General features: G+C 35.4%; 3 protein-coding genes across 10 annotated transcripts; 1 reads left to right on the plus strand and 2 right to left on the minus strand.

Moving 5' to 3' along the window:
- Window positions 1–124: 124 nt before the first annotated feature.
- Window positions 125–14,317, minus strand: LOC106178174 (uncharacterized). 4 transcript variants are annotated; one of them, XM_013561245.2, is made up of 11 exons: window positions 14,167–14,317; window positions 10,117–10,734; window positions 7,757–7,894; window positions 6,692–6,832; window positions 5,139–5,236; window positions 4,744–4,885; window positions 4,372–4,436; window positions 4,040–4,074; window positions 3,745–3,789; window positions 3,302–3,415; window positions 125–2,606 (listed from the first exon to the last, which is right to left on the minus strand). In XM_013561245.2, the coding sequence occupies exons 2-11, from the start codon at window positions 10,257–10,259 to the stop codon at window positions 2,388–2,390; spliced, it is 1,140 nt and encodes a 379-aa protein (XP_013416699.1). In that variant the 5' UTR covers window positions 10,260–10,734; window positions 14,167–14,317; the 3' UTR covers window positions 125–2,387. The 4 variants fall into 4 exon arrangements, with proteins under 4 accessions (XP_013416699.1, XP_013416700.1, XP_086856026.1 ...); XM_013561246.2 differs by lacking the exon at window positions 14,167–14,317 and adding an exon at window positions 13,964–14,059; XM_086999900.1 differs by lacking the exon at window positions 14,167–14,317 and adding an exon at window positions 13,156–13,303.
- LOC106178172 (uncharacterized) lies at window positions 14,299–21,654 on the plus strand. 4 transcript variants are annotated; one of them, XM_013561243.2, is made up of 8 exons: window positions 14,299–14,435; window positions 14,726–14,890; window positions 15,409–15,586; window positions 16,602–16,751; window positions 17,068–17,246; window positions 17,458–17,605; window positions 20,214–20,461; window positions 20,773–21,654. In XM_013561243.2, the coding sequence occupies exons 2-8, from the start codon at window positions 14,750–14,752 to the stop codon at window positions 20,887–20,889; spliced, it is 1,161 nt and encodes a 386-aa protein (XP_013416697.2). In that variant the 5' UTR covers window positions 14,299–14,435; window positions 14,726–14,749; the 3' UTR covers window positions 20,890–21,654. The 4 variants fall into 4 exon arrangements, with proteins under 4 accessions (XP_013416697.2, XP_086856025.1, XP_013416698.2 ...); XM_086999899.1 differs by having other exon boundaries at window positions 14,336–14,358; XM_013561244.2 differs by having other exon boundaries at window positions 14,376–14,493.
- LOC106178176 (large ribosomal subunit protein bL21m) lies at window positions 21,558–25,835 on the minus strand. 2 transcript variants are annotated; one of them, XM_086999905.1, is made up of 8 exons: window positions 25,241–25,492; window positions 24,885–24,921; window positions 24,616–24,709; window positions 23,560–23,633; window positions 23,111–23,274; window positions 22,584–22,636; window positions 22,290–22,393; window positions 21,558–22,027 (listed from the first exon to the last, which is right to left on the minus strand). In XM_086999905.1, the coding sequence occupies exons 1-8, from the start codon at window positions 25,484–25,486 to the stop codon at window positions 21,927–21,929; spliced, it is 873 nt and encodes a 290-aa protein (XP_086856031.1). In that variant the 5' UTR covers window positions 25,487–25,492; the 3' UTR covers window positions 21,558–21,926. The 2 variants fall into 2 exon arrangements, with proteins under 2 accessions (XP_086856031.1, XP_013416706.2); XM_013561252.3 differs by lacking the exons at window positions 24,885–24,921; window positions 25,241–25,492 and adding an exon at window positions 25,651–25,835.
- Window positions 25,836–25,959: the final 124 nt, after the last annotated feature.

The raw sequence follows: 25,959 nt of genomic DNA on the forward strand, positions 1-25,959 counted from the left end.
AGAAATATATGGGCACATTCACCTTCTCAACAACCACAATGTTGTGAAGAATGCTTCATTGCTGCACTCATCACAGCATATAAGTAGTTTTATATATTTAAAAAGAAAAGAAAAAGCAAAAATGTGATTTTGAGAATCTTTTAAAGATTCCTTTACAAGCATATTTATTGTAACTGTTACCTATCTCACAAACTCACACATTAAACAAACAAAAAACAAAATGTCTGTTTGGATTAAGTAAAGCAAAACCAAACAATGTCTCCCACCAAATGGACACATCTGTTGGCTTTAATTATCATCATTCCTTTGAGAACTCTACAAAATATTTGAAGAATCATAGAATGTCTGGTTACATTAGGATTACATATGTCAATTTTACTTAAAGGTGAAGGGTTTGAGCTTGTGATATAATATTTGCTGACAAAATGAAATGCTTCAAATTTATCTAAAAACATGTATATATTGTGTCCACAGATTTCTATAATAAACAATGTCTGAACCTTACCAATACTAGGTTAGAGTTACAGATAATTCAAAGAACTAAATCTTCCTACAGATTTTTATCATGTTACATAAAAGTACTGACTGATATGTAGCTATGTAATCCTAAACATTTGTTTACTGTTATTTGGCGACTTCTATAAATCAATCCTGTAAAAAAGCAAAAAGAGAGAATATTTTGTTGAAATAAGTTCCATCAATTTGGTATTTGTGATATCATATCACTGTTTTCTTTTGTCACACACAAAGAGTTTTAATACTCCTAGATAGGTTTTGATGTCAGATTGCATCTGTGAGAATCAAATAATATTGGTTTGTGACAGAGAAAATTTGCAACCTGGGGACAAAGAGAATTTTTTTACAACATAATGTTATCAGCATATATATCACACCACAAGATCAAACCTTCATTCAAAGTTATCTTTTAGTGTTAAGTCCTTCAAATAATGTAGTGTTGTTCTTATTCAACCTCTACACCCATACCTAATACAGATAAATCCATTTAAATTCTTTAAATCTTTAAGCACAATCATTATACTAACAGCCAGGTAACATTTAATATCAAAATGATTTGTAAATATAATATCATGATTAAAGATATGATAAAATTATAATAACTAAATGCAAAATTTGCTTACAGTAACTAACATTATTCTGACCAATTTACAACAGAAAACATAAATATAAAATCACTATGCAAATGTGTCTATAATGTCTTAAGATTATAAAATTACACCAGTTCAAACTTAATTATAAAAGTGCGACAAAAAAGATAACCGATTCAGCCATTTATGCCTGAATGATTCCAGTAATGGAAAATTCCATGAAGCAGGAAACTGCGATCTCCCAAAATAATGGAAATGAGTCGTCTTACCACAAAGCAGCATGTCATGCATAAAAGACAACAGGGCTGTATGGGTTCTAATGTTTCAAGAGAAACAAAACCCCACATATTGCCTCTTTAAATGATGAGGGTTAATACATACATGTTAAATGTTCTTCAGACAACCTCTGTAGAACCTATATTAAAAACACATAGGAAAGAATAAAAACTCAATTATTTTGATGAAGCCTATCCATTGTATACTAGATATCAACTATTTATACCACACTGAATTGTTCTTTTTAACATAATGATTCTATTAGTGTAAAATGAATCAAGTAAACCATGGATGTTAACAAAATAGAATGTATCAGTATATTTTTATGAAGATTAAAGCATTGTACAAGGATAATGCATGGGCATAAATATTACTTGTAAGTACAACACAATCAAATTTTACGACAGCCATATCATTCATTATATATGCCAGTAGATATATAATGAATATATACGCAAATAAATTGCAGATAAACACCCTATAATGATACATTTAATTGACAGAAATTAATGTACCTCACACGATTCTAATCACATGTATATAGCACTTGGTATGCAAAACAATTCTGCTTTCCAGAACCCTGTCTGATAATTCTACATGGCCCTTAACATCCAAATCCATCTTGGAGTATTTACCTCCTTACAACGTCAAATTCTATAGCTCAAGTGAGTGACAGAAACCAACATGTGGTGAGCATCACTTATTCTTGCATCTTCTTACATGTGGTGCTCAATGAAAACATTACACCTCAATATATCACAGTCACTGCTAGTCTAAGATGACCACAAGCTTACTTCAGTGTGTTCAGTGAGGGACCAAAACTTCTAGCACATTCCTCAACAAATTTTATATCAATTTGTTTTCAGTTTGCCAAACGTACATGAGTAATTGATGTAAAGCCTCATTTGAAGTCTCTCTTAAAGATATTACAGCAAGTATGCACCCCTGTGTCACTCTCTGTGAACCCCTTATAACAGCTAGCTCAGAGGCTACTATACCCATGGGTTATGAAGACTGTGACAGCGTACGACCTGCTGATGATGATTCCTCCTGAATGGGATTCAGAACAGAAGATACCCGAGGAATAGGGCTCCGTACTGATGGCTGAATTGGTGGCGGCGGCCCAAACGTGTCATACCTTGGTGAAGGAGAGTCTCCACTTGGTGAAAACATCTGCCGAAATTTTGGCCTCTCGTTTGGAGGACTAAACACTGAAGTATAGGGCTGAAATGATGGTAAAAGTGAAGTAAAAAAAGGGAAGTCTTACATATCACATGGAATAACATCTCAGTACAGTTTACAAAATGCCTAGCATATTTTGGGGGCCCATGATTCAAACTGGCTGTAGACATCCACCAGGAGGAGGCAGCCCAGCTGACGTATGAGACTCAGAAAACCTGCGTATCTTTCACCGTCAGACCAGGTGCTTATAATCCTGCCTCAACCCCATAAGGGCAGAGTGCCAAGCCAGGAGACAGCAGGTACCGTTTATAATGAACTGGCATATCCCCATAGGGGGTCACACCTACATCCTGCGAGAGATGAACACTCTAGACACAAAACCATCTGGTCTTGACAGATGGATGACAGACATATAGATGTAGGAATTATGCTGTGTTCTGTTTAAAATTTTGGTCTTTTGTTTGAAAGACTAAACACTTAAGTATAGGGCTAAGATGGTAGTTAGCTGCAGTGATGAAGTTTAAATGATGAGTCCTAACATGTCAGTTGTGACAAAGTATTTGCACATAGCCAGCAGTTAGCTTTTGCTTCTAATTTGACATGAACTGTAACACACTAAAATCTATCAATGCACCACACCAGGTATCATTTCACAGTTATTGAAGCACACCACTGTCACACCCAGCACACTTACACATCCACCACAATATCTCAACTAACACACTGCTTAGACTTACCCCATCCTCTGAGCTATTCAGACCAGGTAGAAGGTCCTCCTGGTCCACTGGGGTGGCCTGGACAGGGTGAAATACACACAACATGGCCCAGATTGGGACCAAAAATTTCACTATCTGGAGTAGTAGAAAGTTTTAAGTAAATTAGCACAGTTTGATCCAGATTAGGACTAAGATTATGAAAACATGAAAGGTGGCAATTTATGAAGAGTTACATTGAGAGTATACACTTTATGTAAAATATAAATACCAAGAATAAGATTACCTTGTAAAACATGATAAAATGTCAGTTTATTTTAATGTGGGTCAACTCACAATATAGCAAAGGACTTAAACACCTTGATGCAATTTCAGCATAACACAACTCGAGCATGTCTGATATTTGTCATCTTGACAAATTTTAAATTTTGTTCTGAGCTTGATTTTGAACTAACTGCAAAGCTTACCATAAATGTTCCAAATATTGGAGAATACAGCTCTTGCATGTACAACTTGAAAACAAAGGTAAATATTGTTTAGCTTTGACATCATGAACATTATCTCTTCAATATTGTCCCACCATAAAGACACACTTCACAAATTACTTTTGTAAAGCTTAATAATTCATGTCTGAAAGTCTAAATCCATTTACTACTATAGTTATAATAATAATCATAGTCAGTTCTAAAAAATATTGATATCTTAAAGTACATAAACTTTATTCTTGAGGAATATTACTCTCCCTGCAATTTGGATACTTACAAATATTCCACTGCACCCTTTCTCTTCATCACCAACTACAAAATATAATGATATGATAAAGAGAAGGATAATCTAATTTATTCATTATTTATTTATTAGTTTTATGCTGCCGATGTTCAGGAGCAGAAATTGTATGAAGAAGAAAGAACAAAGAACCATGTCAATTAGTATTTCATGTGTTAAAAATAAGATGATTCATACAAAAGACAAACCACTGCCTAATTGTTTGAGAAAAGTAAAGAAGAATATCAAGTGATCACTTTAATTTCTAATGCATACAACCTGAAGCGACACTCAAAATATTGAAAGATACATTTGAATCATACCCTCACCTATTTTTAATGTGGCATCATAAACAAGACCAAACAGTGCTGACAATTCAAAAAATATTATAACTCTGAAATAAAAACACATTCTGTTAATAAATAATGCAAAAATGTACATCAACTGAGTCATAAAATGTAAACAATTTACTTAAGCAATTTTAAACACTGAAAGATAAACACCAAACCAATTGTCTAAAAGCTGAGGTCCAAAAGACAAATGAATGTTATTCCACAGAAAGTACTAATTTTCTGTACTTTAATCCAAATATTTAATACAAAATTTAATACAAAGATTTCATACAGAGACAAATGGTAACATAACTCAAAAATTATGGCACCATCCACCTCTTCCACAGTCCATTATCACAGTTCACTTACATCCATATTTCTCTTTTTTGAGTCCTCCTAACAGAGTCTAAAGTGCTTATTTCATTAAGCCTTCTTGTTATATAGAAGCCTGCCAACATGAACAGTTGGACCAGGATAAATTCAGCTGAAGACAGCATAAGCCAGTAGGGTTCTGAAAATAAACAAAGATTTTGTTAATTGCTGACCTCTCATCACAATTTTCACAAGGTTAAATGGCTGTGTTGGGGTGGGTGGACAACTCACCTGGACAAACTGGTCACAAATGGTCAGACAAGGGAGGTTAATAGAACCAGCCTGATGGACAAAACAAACCAGAGAATGTCACAGGAATGGAGGGGAGACAGCCATATGGAGAGACAGACGGACAGACAGACAGATAGAAAGACAGACTGGAAGCCCCTTACCCATGCACTCTGTCCAGCTGTCTTTGATGTTGATGATCCCCATCACCATGACAACTGTGAAATATATCAGCGCAATTGCAAACACAGGAAACAGGACCCTGAAAAACCAGAAATCTGTGTTATTTGTTTTAGATGAAAGAAACTAAAAGTTCGGACCTAACACTACCTGATGTGAAAAAGCCCTTATTTGTTTGCAAAATATTTTTAAATATAAGATTAAGAAGAAGATTAATACCAAGACCAATAAAACTGCTTGACAAAATATCCTAATTAAAGCAATAATAACTCTTCCTTTGAGATTAAAAATTCCGCAAGAAATACATTGTAAACAACGCATGGAAATATATTACATAGCATTTCACCACTAAAACGGTTGATATTGTAGTAAAACTAAAACCTGTGCTTGTCAATAGGGCTTTCGATGCCTTTCTTCCCGGTCGTCAAGGCATCCGTTGCCAATGACGTTGGGGTGTCACGTGGATTCTCGCGTTCATTCGAGACCAAAATAACATATGGCGGCAATATGATAGCAGTGCATGATGGCATCCTCAGATGTAAGTTGCGAATTTTTGTACAGTGCGTCGGATAACGAATAGCCCAGAACTGCACACATTGTAGATATAAATGCATTTTGAACAATAAGACGAATATATCGTATGAATCTTATATTATTGTTATATAGTGTTGTTGTTGTAGTCTGCTTTTCCCGCGGTTTTAAGTAGGTCACCAGAAAACCTCGCTTGATATCGCGTGACTGTGCAATGTCAGAGAGGGTTCCGTCAGTTAAAATCTCTTAGGAGATTTTAATAAAAAACCAAACTTTTAGGAAAAAGATCCAAGACTAACTTTGAATGCAGGAATGGGGTCGTTGACCATTGGTAAGTACGGGAAAATTGCCGTTTACTCCAGGAAAATCCAATTTTTGGCCAAAACGAAGAGTTATTATGACTTAAAGTTAAAATTAATAATTAAATGCACAGATAAATATTTGCTTTAAAAGCATCCTCTGGTTCATTGATACTTGTGACATCAACAGAGTGCTTTAATCTAACATAAACCTTGCGGTCAGATATATGAGTACCTTCTCACAACTGTAGATGACACTGATAATGTGATAATGAAATGACAAGAGTACTTATGTGGTGGTCAGGTATATCCTCATCAAGAAGGTAATAACTGAGAAGCACCTCTATTTTAAATGTTTCATCCAGTAGGAATAAGCAGGGTATTTACAGCACTCTCAGACCCCATTCCAATACCTAGATCGATCTAGCAGGATTGATCCATCTCCGGGGGGTTTTTCGCACACTTACATTCAGCTTAAGTGGCTTGAGATGTCTTGCATGCTGAAGCTGTTAGGAGGTAATTAACTATTGTGAAGCAGCTTCAGTAGGTGTGGCAGACATCTAAGATGTTTAAGCTGAATGCAATTTAGCGAGAGTCCCCTTGGAGATGGATCAATCCTGCTAGTTCAAACTAGGTATGGGAATGGGGTCTAAATCCAGCACCTCCCTCCTTAGTTCTGCTGGCACTGACCTTAAGAAATGACCTACCTTGTGGTGAGGTAATCCTTCCTCAATACTCGAGTAGCTGCTGTCCAGTAGAAATGACAGACCACTAGAAATTGCACCAGTTTGAGGTACTGCATAGCAAAGTCAAACTCTGCATATCTGCCCAGGATCCAGTGCACAGTGCTGTAAGTCCAAAAGATACAGTCAAATTTTGCTTTTACATGTTTTGCCCTAAAAATATGCATAAATACTCAAATATTGGGGAAATTAGTCATAAGTCATTTTGATTTCTACTTTTTCAATGTATTCTTTAAAGAAATGATCATTTTCATTAATTTCACAAGTCTTATTACCGTATTTTGTGGTATTCATATCATACACTTTAAACTTAATCAAAAAAACCTTTTGGTTGAAATTTTAGAAGAAGCTGCTTTCATCATTATTATTATTATTATTATCCTATGTGGGACAGAATTTGTTATAGTGTTATCAACCCATATAATAACAAACATGATGTCAGTGTTCACATCCTGAGAGAGCCATTATTACAACATTTCCCCTCTTAAAGTGCTCACGCTAAAACCAGACAAGCCATGTTCAATAAATATGTAGCGCAATTATTAGCCTGGCATGCAGCAAGCTAATTATATCAGCACAGCTTATTTCTGTAAATTTTCCATGAAATTGTATGCATGGGACTAATGGCAAGAAATAGTCATCCTGCTTCACCAATCTTGGTACGGTAAGACGTGTGTGTGTGTGTGTGGGTATGTGCGCGCGAGCGCCCATGAACAGGAACTGTCCTCCATACCTCCCCTACAATGTCCATAAGTTTGTCACTTCCCTTCTCTCTCCCTCCCTTCTTATCCCTCTGAATAATCAATTAATATTTAGCACAATATTTCAGTTGAAAAGGAATCATCTAAATATACATTCTAATTTTTTTTCAAAATTTGCTAAACACTATTTGAACTAATTAAGATATTTAAACTTCAAAAATCAATAAGTTTGATTAATGTTTTGTCTCTGTTTGTCTCTGCCATTTTTTTTGTCTCTGTAGTGAGTGTGTTTACTGGTACATGCACGTACATGTGTGTGCACACTTACCATATGATAGTTTCTATTGTGGCACAGTAAAAAATAATGAACTGGTGGATGACAGGATGGCGGTACGAATGCAAGCGAATGACTTTGGCGGCACACAGCAAACCAGTTATGCTGACAAACAATGCCATGATTCCATTCCTAGAAGTCGAAAAGATATTTCTAGTTTAGATTTGAACAAATCAGTTGGCAAAGTGCTATCCATGCAGATACTTTTTTGCAGAATAAAGCTGAACTGGAACCATCTCTGAAATATATGAAAAATTAATACCCTCCCCCTCCCCCCCAAATTCACTTTGCAGGAGAGAAAACTGAAACAACTAACAAACCAACAGGAGAGATTCCCTAGCCATAACATGAGCTAACAGTAATACCCAAGTATAAAAAAAGTACATTGCTTCACTATGTGAATAAGAATTCAGTAGAACTGACTGAATATCAGGTGGGATTTGTAGAAAATTGACATAATGCTGACTTTATCTTTCTTTTAAATTTGCTATCTTTTACATCCAAAAAAGAGATCAATTTAAACAGGACTATTTCCAAGAAATATGGTCAAAGAAAAACTGAAAAGCTTGTGTGAGATGACTGACCACTTCAGCCCACATCTACATGTACAGGCATACAGTGGACACTGTAATTATAGCACTGTCCCCTCTTCATACCAAGGAAAGAATGAGGGAAAAAAAACAAATAGTGCTGGAAACATACAGGTACAAGTAGCCGATTGTTTATATTGCAAAACTGAATAGCTGCTTAAATGCCCTTTATTCTAATGGGAAAAATGAATTAATGAACATTCTGACTGATAAAGGCCCCTAGAGAGTATCAAGATTCATAACAAAGATAACATGTAGCTACAATTCATATCTTATAAATTGAACTTTCAAGATTATATATCTCAATTATATACAGTACTAAACTCACACATTTTTCTTTTATTTCTTATGTTTTTGTGCTTCATCACTGAAGAGCTGTGTTGCTACCAGTCAGGAAAATGCATTTGCAATATTACACAGCATACTGACATTACTCTCATATGTGGTACTTCTTTCTCTCTCTGGCATCATAAAAAGATACAGCTCAATTGCACTGGCAGACTGCACTGAATTATGTTTAGAATTTTTTCCCCAGCCTATCAGTGGTAAGAGTGAGTAAAGGTTAAGTTTGCCATTCTACCCTCAAGATGACCCAGTTCCATCAGGAAATGAAGGTCAAACCTGGAAATTGCCTGAGTGAAGGATGAAGATGTAATAAGGAGTGAAGGATGGAGATGTAATATATAATTTACACAGACATTAACTGCCTGTCAAATCAAAAGGAAATTTGACAATATGTCCAAATTTTACTTATGAATTTTACTTGAATAATTCTGATGTGTTATTATCAAGAAAATATAAAAAAATGCCTTCTTAAAATTTTATGGATTGTGTAAAAGGATTCAACTGATGGAGTATCAAATATATTATAGATTGTGAACTTCTCTCTTCAGAGCCTTCTCCTTAAATATGGGCACAGTTTGAAAATAAATTAATGTTCAATTTTCAGTAAATACCCTGCACTACATGTATCCAGAATGCATATTCATTTGTACTACATTCTTGAATACATACATTATCTAGGCCAAACCGAAACAATACAGAAGTTTATGGTGATAATTATTCTTGTGGAAGGAGACAAAATACCTAATTTAGTAAGTATTATAATACACAGGAAGGTGAAGAAGTCAACATGCAGTTTTTCTTTGACCATATTTCTTGGAAATAATCATTTTTGTACTGATAAGAGAAATAGATTCGTTCTAGCTAGTGCAATTGGCCAATAATTGAAAAGCTGACGAGCTGAGAGAAATGACTCAGTAGAAGCAAGCGCTAGAATGTTCTAAAATGGATTTTGAGCATAAGGTTGCCTAATAGTGTATGCAAACCTGGGTGTCAGAATTAACTTAAGAAAAATTATTGTCACTGACAAAATGAAAACACTGAGGTATATTCGCACCGCTCGGTCGTCAAGGTATTCCTGCTCAAGCAACACAGGGTGACTCCTGCTCTTGCCACCAACACCATCCAATTATTGAACCAAGCAAATTATTTCTTCCTCTTTCATATAGCAACTATAAATGTGTGTGTGTGTGTGTTTAATTACCATACTTTTGCTTGCTCTGTGTAATAGTTACAAATTATAAAATGCCTCATGAAAAAATGACCAATTTTATAAAAATAATGACAAATTTTGAATGTGAATAAATTTCTTGTTGGTAAATATTTCACACAGCATTCTACATTAGACACATCTACAGTCAACTCTGAAATTTTGACCCAATTATCAAACACACCATCTCTCCTAACACAATTGGTGCTCACCTGATACAGGCCATGGCATTGAAGTTCTGGCAGTCATCCTGGAAACATCCTCCCAACATGATATCTGGCATTATAGAGTGGTTGCCAGATGAGTTTCCAGGCAAAGTTGCCATAGTAAATGGAGATTCTGTAGAAAGTGCCATGTTAGCTTCCAGACAGAAGCAGTGTAAATTGATAGTCTGTCTTCTCTTTTGGATACTAATTAGTATATACGATAGGATTATTTTTCAAATTTCCAGTCTCTCTCCTGCTTGCAATAAAAAATCCCCCTTTTCCTGTCTGCCTGACTCAGTGCACAGCAGCAGAGAGCCACTGTACCATATTATGACTGCAGTTCACGTCAAGACCCAGTTCAATATTAACTAAGGTTCCCATCAATATCCAAGACCAATTTGTGGCTTGTGATTCACTTCCGAGACTCAACTCCTTTTTTGATGACCGACAGCTCTTTGGTTACTACAATGCATTGCTGCTGAATATTCTCAGTGTGTTTCCAAGACATGCTGAATTTCAAAACAGATGCCAGTGGAGTGTATCCCCATTTCCATCAGTGAATCAGCTATAGAATGCAATGCCCCTGGGACTTCCCACAATATCAGTTCCCCCCGGCAAGACAATCTGAAATTAACAAAGGTTTGGAAACTTTTAAATGTCAAAAGAATCATTTTTCATGTCTGTCACATTTCCAATGAAAATGTATCTCTCTCTGTTCTTTGGGTAAGTGGGAGTTGGTATACATATTTGATGTTTGCTCTGAAAATAACCTCTTCAGTCACATGTGAGAATGCTGCTGAAAGGAGAGCTGAAAAAAATCATACATTAACCTTGCTGGTCAAGTGATGGGTGATGCACAGCCTATTACCTTATATATCATGTCGGATATCATTATAATGAATTGATGAAAAAACTGCATGCAATAAAAATAGAACACCACTGCAGTTTACACTTATGTACGTCCACCTTATAAATAGGCCAAAATTATCACAATTATAACTCATAAACCTCATTCCCAGCATCAGATCAATAGGTTGAAGACAGCCTCCTGCACTTAGGTGCTATTCATAACTGTGAATTGCACATAATAAATCAGCCCGAGTCAATCAAACTGTTAAGTACATACACAGAGAGATGTTACCAAGCCTCTGCAGCAGCATCAGGGGCTACAGGTTTGAAACCACGCTGCATGCTTACCTGGGGCTAGTGCTAGTGCATTTCCAGTGCACAAGGCTTTTTCTTTTTCTTTTATTTTTTTTAATGAGACAAGTGCCTCAAAAGGCACAATGCAGATTTGTCATTATACTAGCAGTTTGGTGGTCACTTCAGGTCAGTAGAGTCTAGACAGTATAAGAACAAGAATGATACTTATTTACCGTTTTTGGCACACCTTCAATGTACAGTATGGGTTATTGCAGGGCAAACAACTTTTTTCACTATCTCATCCATAGGCATAATTCCTATTGGTATATGATATACTCACCTCTTGATGGCATTTAAGTGACCCTCTAAATTATGTCTTCGGAAGCTGCATCTTGTATCTTACCATTTCCAAGGACACCATTTGTAATAGTTTTCAAAAGGCTAGTTACATTCATTTTCAGAAAATACCTGTTCCAAACAAAAAATATGCATTGCATGTAATGGTTGAACTGCCTTTAAGAAAAGATGGTCCTAAACCAATTTTGTCTCTTCATGCAAACTTTATGTAACAGGTCACACTAGCCTTTAGCCAGCAATATGAAAGGGGTGTCTTCTAGGCACTTGTAAACAAAGCTTAGAACCTAGGTCAAATTTTGATTCAGAGCAGACTTTTTCCCACCAAAAAGGATACTTTTCCTGCCCCCCCCCCCCCAAGAGCAGACTTTGCCCCACCCCACCCCCACCCTGGCCCCCAGGGCCGGCACAGGACAAAAGTATTACAGGCTACCTCGCCAGAGGTCACCACCAGACGTCTGGGTCATTATGTTTATTAAATATATTAAATATATTAAATATATCCATTTGTCTGGGTCTGAATATGAGTACTTACATGCACATGAGATTATTTGTTTTTATTTAAATTTTATTTACTAACTGAAGAGCTGTGTTCATTTTTAAACCTAACCTTTGAGTTCCTGCAACAGGTTGATAAATATATTATCAAACCAGATACTAACAAAAAAAATGGCACCAAGAAGATAAAAAAATGAAAACAAAGCTTTAAATCTTTTCAAATACATTCCCAATTTCTTGTGCTGAAATTATTTAACCAATAGACATATTTTCCATTATTAAAGGGAAGGAAGCACTGTGCAACATTTCATTTTTTAATAAAAAAAATGAATACCAGTAATGATCAGCATAAATAACATTCAATATCACATATACAGAACATAAATATTTCAAATTTGTAATGAGCTAAAAGGAACCCTTCTTTAATCTTCTGCATTATAAAATGAAGGTACGGATTATCCAGTGACTCCAGTCAGTTATCTATGAAGCCCATCACAGTAAAATGTGACAGAAAAATGTGGCAGTGAAATTAGATAAGACCTATCCTTAACCACTATGCAAATATTCAACATAAAATATTTTGTTGTGCTAAGTTGGTCACTGTGTGAGGCAAAGGTTACATGAAGGGCACGGGCTGTTCTAATCTCATGATGGCTGAGTTAGCACTTCCTCATTATTAAGGATATGCGGCTTTCTCGTGGGATTTTTCACACAGTCAATGTAATGTAATTGGATAATTGCATTCATTCACCTTCACTCCAGCACAGAAATTCATCAGTTTAGTTAAATGGAACAGGTGATTTTTTTTTTTCAATAAAATTTGATTAAGTCTTTAATTCATGTGAAGTCTATATACAAATATTTTTAGCATTTGCTTACATTTTGAATGCACTTCTGACACTTTGCCAGACAAAGCTCCAGACCTAACGTTAGGAATTTAGAGTAAAATATGAACAGAAAATTGGGCACAGAGCCAATGCAGTTGTACAATTTAAGTGTAACACCAGCTCCATAATCAAAATGCTTTTACATAAAAAAAAGTGTACATACATGTACATACAGAGGCATTATGGCTATGAGAGGAATTGGTAGAGCTTCCTTATCACTGCTGGAGACAAAATTACCAGGCTACGTTTGAAGTCAAGATGTAGGGAGGGATATGACATTTGTTTAGCTGTGTCTGTACAAGTTATGTTATCTGTACATAACTTGTTTTTTGTAAACTTTTAAGATAAAAACTTTTTAAGGGGCTGGAGTGTGATAACTAAGATGTTTTAAAATATTCTATTGTTTCTATTTTCTGGTGCCATTTTCTACTGACCTTTGGTTCAAATAGGAGTTTCAACAGTTGAAACTCCTTGATGAAACTCAGATCAAACATGACTAAATTTTGAACCAAGGAACCTCCAATATTCAGGCCAAGAACATTAAAGAACAATAAACCATCCCACAAGGCAAGTTGTTTGCCAGCACACCAAATTCCAGCACTAACATGAGGTCAAAAATATTATTACACGAACATCCATCATCATTCTTTCCCTTTAGGCTCGCCTGTTTTGAGTATCCAGTCAGTGGAAATTCACTAAAAAGTTCAAGATGCAAAAGGTTTTAACTAGTAATTTTTTGCACGCTGTTTTGAACTTGTGCAGCTAAAAGTGCAAATATATCCATCACAAGATCCGGTTTTGAGGTTTATTCGATTTTTGGACAATAATCAAATGGGCGTATAAAAAAATCAGCGTGAAGCTAAACAGCTACATTGTACGACTTAGTGCAACCACTTTGAAAGTTCGAAACGCCAATGTTAAACAGATACAGTATTGAGTACATACAGTACGCCAATAAAACTAAGCCAAACCTGATAAATACGCTAAGAAAGTTATTAGCTTTAACTCCCAAGCGTGAGAAATAGCGCCATCTTACATATAAAAACAAAACGTGGTTTGTACATGCGTTAACCTCGGAATGAGTAACAAACAAACGATAAAACCTTTATTTACTGTACCCTATCACATAATCAAATTCAACAATTAGATCACACAAACAGCAAATTTAACATACCTGATTCGTTCAACAAAAGTACTGGTGTATCTTTTGATATAACGACAATAAATTTTGGAGATATAAAGTTAGCAAATCCTACATCGTGTCTCGCTTGTAAGGTGACGATAGAGGGCGTTGGTTTGTTTACTTCCGGGTGAGTGCCGAATGCCATAAACAACGAAGTGCTGAATGTGCGAAATTGATCTGGAGGTATTGATGACTGGACTGCCTGTTAAAAATCTTATGTCATCCGTTTTCCATAATATAAGTTAGTGGGAATAAAACATGTAAGTTCAGTTGCATTGCATTCTGTTAGAAATGAATTGAAGTTAATTTGAAGTACATGTATAAGTGGATGAAAAATGTACATGTACTCGAGTTGAAACGCGGAAATAATCCAGATTATTATTATACCTAATATCAAATTAATGACAAGCGTTTATCAGTAATTTCAGTTGTAATGTTTAATGTGACACTTGTTGGTGTTTTGTGCATTTTTATTACAACAATAAATTCAGTATACTAGACAAGTCTTTATTTATGAATTTTATTTTATTTTATTTATTTTTTTTTTCAGATTTTACCTGGAGGGTGTGGCAAAATGGAAACCGATGCTACAGCAGACAACACCAAACAAACAAACCCCCCTGAACAAGCGAAACATGAGTCCAATATTTTGGACTTGGCCTTTGCCATGGACTGCACTGGAAGTATGGGCTCATACATAAAGCAAGCCCAACAGGTAAAACAGTGAAGGGGTGGGGTCTTACATTTAGGGATATAAGCATGAAATTTATGCATTAGCAGGCATGTTCAAACATATAGGCCTAAGTACATACAGTGCATAGCAGAGATCGGAATTTTCATGCTACATGTAGTAGTAAATTTTTGGAATTAAAACACAGGCCAAGTCTTGCAGGATGAAGGACACTTGAGCAAAATGAGGGACTACCCTGAATAATCTGGGACATGGCAACTGTGATAATTGGGCCAAACAGTTTTACAAATAGCAATATTTCTACAAATAGAAACATAATAAATATCCCTTAAGACCTGCACAAAAGTCCTGTGTTAGCACTCCTATGGATGATTTCTGATATGTACACTGTTGTACATCTCAAATTTGTCAATAAGGAGTGCTAACGCATGAATTTTGTGCTACCCTTAAGACATGACACGAGTTGGGAATTCTGCTATATTTATGCATTTTTCCTACTTTTTCTATTTGTCAGTTTTTGCCTCTGTTATATTTTACATTAGAATATACGCAAGATAGTGGAAGACATCGTGGCAGCAGAAAAAGCTGATGTACATTTGGCACTGGTAGAGTATCGTGACCACCCACCTGAGGATACTTCTTTTGTCACCAAAGTTCAGGATTTTACACCCTCTGTCAGTGTCATGAAGAAATGTTTGGATGCTTGCAGTGCCCAAGGAGGTAAGAGGAAATTTATGATCAATAATTTCACATCAATTGCACAGGCATTTGACAGTGTTACCCCTAATACATTGCCTACCCTTTTGTTGTTGTCATGAATATACAGTTTGCCAGTATATTATCTCGTCAGATTGAAGGAAGGAATGTTGATAAATGTAGTGAGAATGGCAGGAAGAATGTTAATGATCATTCTATAAATCATCCATGTCTCATAGAATTATACAAAGTTAAAAGGTGCATATTGATCTGAAATACTAACCCACAGGTCCAAACAATTTGTAAAAAAGTATACTATAATTTCCTTTGGAAATGTCTCAGATGTGTGTGTGTGTGTGTGTGTGTGTGTGTGTGTCACAGGTCAGGTACCAATCTAGTCCACTTCCTTTAAATATTTATGCAATAATCTTTAAATTAGCCTCAGATGAATACAACTATATTTCATTTGACCCACCTGCAAGTATCACAATATATGGCTTGATCTATGACATACCCTATTTAATTACACGTGTCATACAAACAAACTGGTAGCTCACCTGTAAATTACTTGGCCAATTAACATCCTCATTAACAATGGAAAGACCCAATTGGTCTGGGCCAGTTAGGAAGTGGACTAGATTTTGGATTTGGCCTGTGATATATTTTTTTCCTGCAAAGCCTGTGATCTGCCCCAATTTGTATTTTAAAAAAGACAAAACCCCTCAATTAAGTGATGTCAATATTTTCTTGTGAAATGACAGGAAGACTATAATGATGAGTTATCATTTTTCATGATTCATTAAGCACTAAGTTATTTAATTAGAAATGGACAAGCAATGGTTCCTGAGCAGGAGAAAATAGATTTCTCTCTCAGGGAAAATTATATGTGAGACAAATATCCCACATGGGTTATTATAACCTTAATGTCAAAAACTTGTATAGTACTTACACTACAAAGGAACCCAGTGAACACTTAAAGCAAATGTCACACCTAACACAACTGGTATCACATCTAACGCATTTTCACTTGCTTCACCAGGTGGAGACACTCCTGAGGCAGTGGCTGATGCATTGCATCAAGTGTTAAAACTAAGTTGGCGTGAAGAGGCTACAAAAATCTGTGTCTTCATCGCTGATGCACCCCCACATGGTCTTTCTACATCCAAATTCAGTGATCATTTTCCAAAAGGTAAGACATTGCAGCAGCAGTGGACCTGCTTTGAAAGAGATGAGTTTATTAATAAGTTAACATATAGTTTTGAACTGTGCTCATTTTTTTAATCAGCTATAGATTTAGTGTACACCTAAATCTCATTTTGCTGACAGGTCTGTAATTTTTTATCTAAATCTATCTGTTATTTATTTTGTCTAATAATTAATAAAATCTCTCTTTCTCTCTCTCATTAATAAGATGTTTTTGTTTTATGCTCATTCATGTGTATTGGTGGTTTGTATGGCAAAAAGTATATGTATATAATAACTACTACATCTTTCCTCTCTTTCAGGTTGCCCAGATGGTCTGGATCCAATGGAAATCACTCACCAGATTGCAGAAAAGGGAATCACAATATACACAGTAGGCTGTGAACCAGCAGTAAACCAGTGTAAAGATTTCTTCATGGCAGTTGCCCACACTACAGGTGGACAGTATGTACCACTGAGGAATGCTGCTTTGCTAGCTCAGGTAGGCCAGGATAACTTTTTTTTACACAGCCAACAAAAGATATATTTTCTTGATTCTGGTTGCATTATAAGGTATTGTAAAGAAATTGCTCAACAGAGACAAGATTTGGTATAGATCGTCTTTCCTTTGGAGATCATTGAAGAAGCACAGGAACAACAGTATTATCAGTTAATCCATTGAATTCAATAGAATGGACATTGCATTATTCTAGGTAATAATTGGTGGAGCCCAGGAAGAGGTGACACTGCAAAGACACCTGGCAGAGGTGAATGAAGAGGTCCTGCAGGAAGCACAAGGAATGGAGGAATTAGATGATGAAGAAGTAGCTACTAAAGTACACCAGAAACTGCTAAGCAAAGGTAAGCACGCTACTTTTTTATGTACAGACACAGACGCAGGTCAAGTTCGAAAATTGGCTTGATTGGACTATTTTTACAAAAGTTATGCTGTTTTTTTTCCTTTATTCAGCATACATGCAACACTGATAACGCATTTTAAGGAAAACCAATCAGCCTTTTGTCTTGCAACTCACAGGAGTGATCAATCTGACCAGTATACAGATCAAGTTTGAAAATAAGCTTGATCAGCTAAGTTTTGATGAAGTTATTAGCCTTTTTGTATATAAGTGGTTTTGCTTCAGATTTAATTCTTATGCATGTTAACAGTCTCATTATGGAACTAATTAGATATGTAAAAGTGTTGTTTTGACATTTTCTGCTTCTTAACAATATTGTTAATTGATTATATAAAAATGATGGTAAACCGATTATCGTGCATTGTGTAATAAAGTATCAAAAATGGAAAGGAACTCATCATTGCAGTTCGTCAGATTCAATCATTCACTATGTTCAGAATCTCCGAATGGAGCAAATTGGACATTTAAAATTGTTCTACTGATATTTTTCCTATGTCAACAATTTTCCTAGTTGATCATTTAAAAGTGACAGTAAATTGATAATTTTGTTTTAGTAAAAAAGGTGTTGAAAATGGAAAGAAAATCATTTCAGTACAGTAATCTCTTGTGTACATTTTTGCATTTTGAAAGTGTGACTCTGAACTTCCATGGCCTTGGAGACCTTTCCATATCACATTTTCTGAATATCCATGATACTTTTTTTTTTATAAAAAACTTGATGGTCATTATGCTGTTTAGTTTTATGTTATATTGCATGAAAGTTGAAGAAAACCCTATTTTGGACACTGCTGCCAGGATAGCGATTAAGGGAAAACCATGTTACTTATGATACTCAAACTTACTGAAAAGTTTCATAAGACTGAAGTGCAGCTTGTGTTGGAAAACCAGTGTGATTGTTTTCTGTTTTGGAAGCAATGCAGTTCTGTAGAGTGCTATATGGTGCAATAAATGTCTATGGATAGCAGGCAGTATGTTAATTCAGGGTTATAAAGTAATTTGCTTAATTGATTTTCAAGTTATTTCAGGGTTATAAAGTAATTTGCTTAATTAATTTTCAAGTGGCCATTAAATGAGATTACATAAAACACACGTTGAGATTTCATTGTAAAGTCCCATGTAAAAGTTCACTTTTAATGATACTTCCTGTTGTGCAATATTTGCAACTTGACTTTGCAGTTAAAGGGATAATAAGTGTTCTTTTTGGCAAATAATTAATTTTTTTCCAAAAAGTTTTTTTTTTGTTATAATCTCTTAAGAAATTATTACAAAGCGCCGCGCCATTTTCTCATCATGTGCGGGGGTATTTTGGTGAGATTTTTGCCTCGTGCGGCTGAGCAAAATTTCTCACATGTTTGATTTTTTTGGTCTCTTGAGGCAAATGTCTCAGTGTGTGCGGGGTGCAAGCGCCAATTGCTCACGCCATGCTAACAATGCGCATGTGCCAGTAGCCGGAAACAAACAAAAATGGCAGCCCCCAGCGAAGTAAACAAAAATGTACACAGTTATAGTTAGTCTGATTGATTAACGTGGTCACCATTTGCCATTACTTTCAGAAAAAAAATAAATATGTAATGTTTCCTTAATCACATAATCCCACAGTTCACGGTGCGTCCGATAGGGGCAGGCCGGGAGGCATCTCTGCTGAGCAAAGAGCGCATCGTTTGCGGGGAGCTGAGGAGCGCGAGCATCTTGCGCAGCGCAAGTGGCGCGCGCGGTATGCTCACCGTGTGCGGGCCCCTTTAAATTATATATATATATATATATATATATATATATATATATTTATATATATATATATATATATATTTTTTTTTTTAGTTTAAGCAATTTTTTTTGGTGAAATTTTCACTTTATCTCATTCTGGCATTTCCAAAGTATGAACTTAAACTCTTATCAGCCTGAAGCCTTAGGGACCATTTCCAGACCCTATCACGCTAACTGTGGATCGTTCTATCTCCAAGTGAATTCTCGCTAAACTGCAATCAATGTAAGTGGCTTAGCTGTCTGTCACGCCTACTGAAACTGGCATGCCAGAATCTTAAGCTGCTTAAGCTGAAAGCAATTTAGTGAGAAACCCCTTGGAATTGGATTGATCCTGTTAGATTGATCTAGGTATGGGAACTAAGTCTAATGCTTGTTACACATTTTACTTTCATCCTAATCCACTGTTATGCAGAATTAGAATTTGATGTTGGCTATGCAGTTACAGTAAGCATAATACATCAGTGCATCAGAATTGACAGTGTCCTATTTTCAACATTTTTATTTTCTGGTTTTTGTCTGTACATTTGACAGCTTTGCTGCCTTGTTAATTAATACATTTCAGAATTCCAAATAAAAGTTAGTGTGAAGTAAAGAGTATTTGCGTTATTGTTTTAGATTCAAGTTATTTTTTTTAGTATTCCCGTGATAAAAATGTCCTTGTTAAAATACTTAATTAAAAATTGACAGACTTGATTCAGATAATATTAATCAAAACTAAAGATCTAATGTTTTGTAAAATATTTGATGGTATATTTTCTTTACTACATGGCTAAAATAATAATTTTTAGGAGCTAAGACCAAAAAACTGATGCGGAATCAAGCTGCCTTACCTGAAGCTTCTGGTGTGGCTAAGAAAATGTCAGCATTCAAGAACATGGCAGAAGTACAGGCTATGTATGATTCAGAGGTAGCGGTAACTGCTGCACCTGAATTTGAGGTGAAAAGGTCTGTATTTGGTGGCAAAATGAAAAAGAAGTCAAAGAAACCCATGCCCATGTCAGTGGATAGTCCTCCTCCACCTATGGCTATGGCAATGGTGAGTTTGATATTAACCAGGTGGTTCATCTTATGTGCTAAGTAATCTTTTAGGAAATTTTTTTCTTATTGTCACCTTAATTTGCAACCATCAAGTTATTTCAAAAATGCATTGTAAATGTGTAAATGTGCTAAATGAGGCCAGTATTAAACTAGTCCAAAAAGGCCTCAATAGCTCAAACTTTGGAAAGATTTGCCAAAGATTTGCCAAGTAGAAGGCCCCCCTGTAAGTTATCTGTCAGTTGTGTTGATGTATATGAATATGACCTATGTATATGATATGCTAATGTTATTGAATGGTTGATATTTCAGAGCAGTGCCCTAGATCATTACGAAGTTTCAGAAGGCAACATAGACTATGCACAGACAAAGCGTTTGGTCAGTAAATCCATGGCACAGAACAAAATAAAGCAAGCTAGTAAATTTTAGACAGATAACCAATAACATTTGTTAAAAATGTGCAGAAAATATGGTATTTGTTGCAACAGGCTAATGATAGGATACTGTTAAATGTTATTAGGTTATGTTGCATATTTTACATCTTAAATATGCACTGAATGTTAAGATTTAAAATTTCCTTCATTTTTTCAAATATTGATCACTTCTATATTTTTTAATTTAGAATTTACCAAACGTGGTACCGTTCTTTTATGTATTATAATAATTTGTTTACACGACAGTTTGTGATAGTTTTGTTGTGATACATAATTTTTTTTGTTTTAAATATGGTTAAACTGCAATCTTTTAATACTCTGTGGGTGCAATTTTTATTTATGGAGATGCACTTTTAAAAAACATTCCAATTTTGTGAGTTAACAGTTTTAGAAAAACTATCTAACTTGTTGTCAGTCCAATTATACTATGCAAGGTGTTTAATTTCAGTTCAGTGTCAAGGACTAGTTGTGCCTTTAACATTTACAATTAAAAATGATTGCCAGTGTTCTAAATGGTTAGTAAAACAGGGTATATCAGATGATACTATGTGTGGATTTTTTTTCTATGGACAGAAAACAAGCAGTTGCTCTAAACACTTTTTACCACTGATAACCTGGAATCAGTGGCACAATCTCTTTTTCAAGCAGCAAAGAAACAACGTATTACTCCATATAATCATTTTATATGTCACAAGGAATAAAAAAGCTGGAATTTATGGAAACTGTATTTTTGTCAATAAATCCATATGTATAATCTTCAGGATGCTTTCTATGAACATTGTTTAATCTTTTTTCAGCAGGTCAGGTAATATTCCTAATCTTATAAATTAATAAAAAAACTCAATGACAACAAAGCTCGTCTTTGTTTCTCTATATAAAAGAGAACTGCCCACAAACATGGCATGACATATTTTTTCAATCATTTCACTGGTTGTTCAGTGTCAAGGACATTATGTCACTGATGGTGTCACATTCACATCAGTCTTTTGTTACAGTGACATTGTTTATGTCTGCCATGCTGAAATGATGACATCAAACTGCTGTTATTGAATCTGTATCAGTCTGGTTGTTTTGGTCCAGTGAAAGGATTTCTATACTGTTTATCCTTAGAAAACACAAATGATCTCGGGATACTGAAAAAGAAAGACTACTTCAGTCTTTGCATTACTACTATAAATGAGAATATACATAATAATACAGATATGAATAATCTTCAGGTAAAAGATTACTTGCAGATATGTTTAGCACTGAAAGAACAAAGCCAATCAAGTGTTGCAGTAATTTGTATTCATTTAAACTATGTAAATTCATTGAAATCATGTTTTTCTTTCAACATTATTAATGCCAAAACAACCGAAGGAACAAATGTGTGAAGTTCACTGTTGACTGACTTACATTTAAGATTTCTATACTGCTTTCTTCTTTTAAATTTGAAGACTGGTTTCACAACATCTAGTGTTTTTTCAATCACTGTTGCCTCCACTCGAACCATGTTTAGACTACAAATGTGAAAATACATGACATTCATTTATTATAGTTTACTAGTATGTGCTTATCATGGCACAGTAAATGTAAGTAGAATCATATTTTTCATTTATTACTTTCCCCAAGGTTAATATTCATAATCTATCATCTTAATTTTAAGATGAAGAAACACTGGACTTGTATTTCTATGAACATAAAACAAACCTGAGTATTGGTCTTCCTATTAGTGTGAAGTTGTTGCCGCCAACCATCATGACCTACATGTGTAATAACAGAAATTGTGGTCAGAATTCTTCAACAAGTATATATACTGTTAGCTAAGCAATTAATATTAGGGTCACAAATTGGGTGTAATAAAGATTCAACTCAGAATGCATGTAGCTGTCACATTTGTAAGGGGCCATTTAGAATAGGAAACTAACTAGTCTAAGGGTCAAATATGGCTGACCTACTTGAATACTTCCCCCGGGGATATCTATTCAGTGTTTATTACAGATTAGACATCAAGCTTTGTAGTGGGTCACCATATTTGACCCCCGGACTACTTAGTCCCTATTCTGAATGGGGCCTAAGATTTTTGTGCAGAGATTTTAGCACATAATTCCTTGTAGTATGTTAACTCCTAATTCTTGTGAGTGAGTCAGATACTGAAATTCCACAATATAACATCCCAATACCCTGTGTAAAATAAATGATGAAGCATCTATACATGATCTTTAGTGTGACCATACCTTTTGCAAACGTATCCTGTCACCAACATTGGCTGTGATGTTTGAATTCATCACTAAAGTGTCCTCTGTAGTCACTTTCCTCTGTGTACCAAACAAGAACACCACAGCAAATAGGCGCCCTCTATTTAAGTTCTGCAGCTCGGTGTCTACCTGGTTAATAACAGCTGGAAACAAAACAGACACATGTGTACACAAAAACTCAATTCTGACAAAAATTAGCCAAAAACTATATTAAAATATCTTATCTTTTTACCTTTCTTAAAACAAACTGAATACATTACTATACAAAAAACTGCCTTTTACATTATGGACAGAAAATGTGAGAAAATGCATGCATTTATTTATTATATTTCACATTCATATTTAATACGGTAAGGATACAGTGGCAATTCAGAATGATTCATAGGATCATTTATATACAATTATCATAAGCTAGAAAATCCCATTACCTATGTCAGAGGGAAATTCTTCATCTTTCTGTTCAGTTTCATGAGGTTCTGCAGCAGTGCTGAACTCTTTATGGCTTAAAAGTGAACAAAAAAAATTTAACATGCATCATGTTTCTGAAAAGTAACTTTCCCAACATGAAATGCCCAAAACAGGCGTAAACAGACCATCCTAAGTTACACCACCCACTTACAAGATCCACTCAAAATAAAGAAGTAATGACCTTTTAAGCAGAAATATTGGTGTATATTTTAGGCATATACTAGTACATGCCCACAGAGATAAAATAATAACAGCAACATAATGCCTTGCTGATGACACCACACAGTCTATTTCCATATTTTGCATTATTTTGTCGATGGCATATTGTTGACTGATCTAGACTATGTAGAAGTTGATTTAGGTTTTAACTTCACCACTAAATTTTTAACATCATAATTAAAATGGCTGACCGAATGAGATAAAATTAGACATTTCAGTAACTGCATCAACATAGCAGAGCTAGCACAGTCTGTCATGCAATCTGATGTACAGTGCTGTGATCTTGATATAAGCAATATGAGATTCTGTGATATACCTACTATAATCATGTCAAAATATTGTTCTCTAGTGACATATTCATAATCATTGTTCAAGAACACATTTTAAGTGAATTAAGGCCAAAATGACAAGCACAATCTTGATCAGACACAACGTCTACACATTCCTCTTATGCACAAAGACATACACACAAACATGTCACACAATAATAAAGGAAAGGATATTTTTGGCCAACTGAGGCTAGAACTTTAAAGATTTGTTCACTTGAGTAAAAATCACTGAGCTGAACTTGGATTAAATGATAATGTTAGATTGGATTGGATTAAATGATAATGTTAGATTCATCCCATCCATAATGAACCCAGTGATAAATGATGGTCCAGAGGTGTTTTCTTTCTGATCTCGATGGTCCTTTCTATGATGGTTTTCTATGTGTTTTTACCTCCTCAGTGTACACTAGGATTTTGTAGGAGCATGTGTCCAGTCGAGCCATGAAATAAACTATATAAATTACTTACTTTAGTTTTGAATTAAGTAATGTTGAAGCTTTTTCTCGGTGACAGGAGGATGTACTGTATTTACAATGTGCTGGGTGGATTGGAACAACTTTACCTAAAGACAAAATATAAGAAAATTACTATTCTGCTTCAATGTTACACTGTTGTGTTGCACTGACTCGGTTACTTTCATAGTACCAAATAAATTTTAATTTTAAAAATGCTATGCAGGTAAGGCCTCATAACAATCTGTGTTAGAAACTTTCACAACTATATGTGGCATCACATACAAATGGCACACAGAACTGCTAACACTACTGCATCTAGCTGGAATTACAATGTAGCATTAAATTCATGCCTTAGCACTTCTATTAACGATTTAGATTTATGCTGTGCTAAGGCATGAAAGCAGAGGCCTCAAAGAATGTAAAAGGAAGGCCAGTTTCCTAACCAGCCACAGTACCAGGGCTCTCAAATATTTATCTTATCTCTCAGCTCTGTTGATGAGAAAGATAGTTGGTCTTGCAGAAGTGTGAATGCTGAGTGGATGAGATATAAAGTAAAAATTTGAGAGCTCCTGTACAGCGACTGGTGCAGAAACTGGTCTCCATATGACATTTTTGAGGAGTTTGCTTTCATATGTTACCACAGCATAGATATCAAAATCATCAATAGGAGTGCCAATGCGTGAATATCGTGCTAGGCTAGAATAAAAAGAGAGAGAAAGTGAAACGTAACAATTAAACTGGTTCAAGAACCAATGAAAAGTGACTATTTGCGAATGATATGCTTCAATGTGCGACGAACGACACACAGATTCCCCAGGATTTGCATATTTATAGCCCCGAGAGTTGGTAACAAAGGGCGTTATTAGGCCAGACATGCGTATCATGTAAAGTTCCGTAAGGCTGAGACCTGAGGGACCAAACCTGAGGCATCGGACTGAGAAAATCTAGCTAGGCAACGCAGAGTAGAGCGTCTATTTCGAAAAACGCTTGGATTGAATAAACATTTACTGGTATAAAGTCAAATCTAAAGGTTAAACCATTCGCTTACATTTCATTTGACAAGCAACACTGCTTCCTGTAAGATTAAGACGCCCAAACTTTCGAGCGATCCGTACAACGTGATTTGCACAGGAGGTTGACATCTTGGCATGTGCAAGCGGATGTGATAGGTGTAAGAATATCATTCGATACATTTCTCCGCCGGAACTGCCTTTTCACTCAACCAGGGCCTACACACCAGAACAAGTTCCCGAAAATTGAATTTTTGGGCAGTATCATAAACTCAGATAAAATGAAATTGCACACTGTTTGTATGGAGCTTGCGGAGTCAGTCGAGGATTGCTGATTGCCGAAAAAC

The sequence above is a fragment of the Lingula anatina genome, chromosome 1 (genome assembly GCF_051362555.1).
Source record: "Lingula anatina isolate TDL-2025a chromosome 1, LinAna3.0, whole genome shotgun sequence".
Classification (NCBI taxonomy): domain Eukaryota; kingdom Metazoa; phylum Brachiopoda; class Lingulata; order Lingulida; family Lingulidae; genus Lingula; species Lingula anatina.

What these genes read in the sequence shown, in the direction of transcription:
- LOC106178174 (XM_013561245.2), bottom strand. Translation starts at nt 10,259, where the DNA reads ATGGCACTTTCTACAGAATCTCCATTTACTATGGCAACTTTGCCTGGA. An exon ending in AATGCCATGGCCTGTATCAG is followed by an intron (nt 7,895 to 10,116) that starts GTGAGCACCAAT and finishes TTCGACTTCTAG; the next exon opens with GAATGGAATCATGGCATTGT. An exon ending in ACAATAGAAACTATCATATG is followed by an intron (nt 6,833 to 7,756) that starts GTAAGTGTGCAC and finishes TTGGACTTACAG; the next exon opens with CACTGTGCACTGGATCCTGG.
- LOC106178172 (XM_086999899.1), top strand. Translation starts at nt 14,338, where the DNA reads ATGTGCGAAATTGATCTGGAG. An exon ending in TGCTTGCAGTGCCCAAGGAG is followed by an intron (nt 15,587 to 16,601) that starts GTAAGAGGAAAT and finishes TTGCTTCACCAG; the next exon opens with GTGGAGACACTCCTGAGGCA. An exon ending in CCAGAAACTGCTAAGCAAAG is followed by an intron (nt 17,606 to 20,213) that starts GTAAGCACGCTA and finishes AATAATTTTTAG; the next exon opens with GAGCTAAGACCAAAAAACTG.
- LOC106178176 (XM_086999905.1), bottom strand. Translation starts at nt 25,486, where the DNA reads ATGATACGCATGTCTGGCCTAATAACGCCCTTTGTTACCAACTCTCGG. An exon ending in ATTTTGATATCTATGCTGTG is followed by an intron (nt 24,922 to 25,240) that starts GTAACATATGAA and finishes TTGTAATTCCAG; the next exon opens with CTAGATGCAGTAGTGTTAGC. An exon ending in AGCAGTTCTGTGTGCCATTT is followed by an intron (nt 24,710 to 24,884) that starts GTATGTGATGCC and finishes TTTTGTCTTTAG; the next exon opens with GTAAAGTTGTTCCAATCCAC.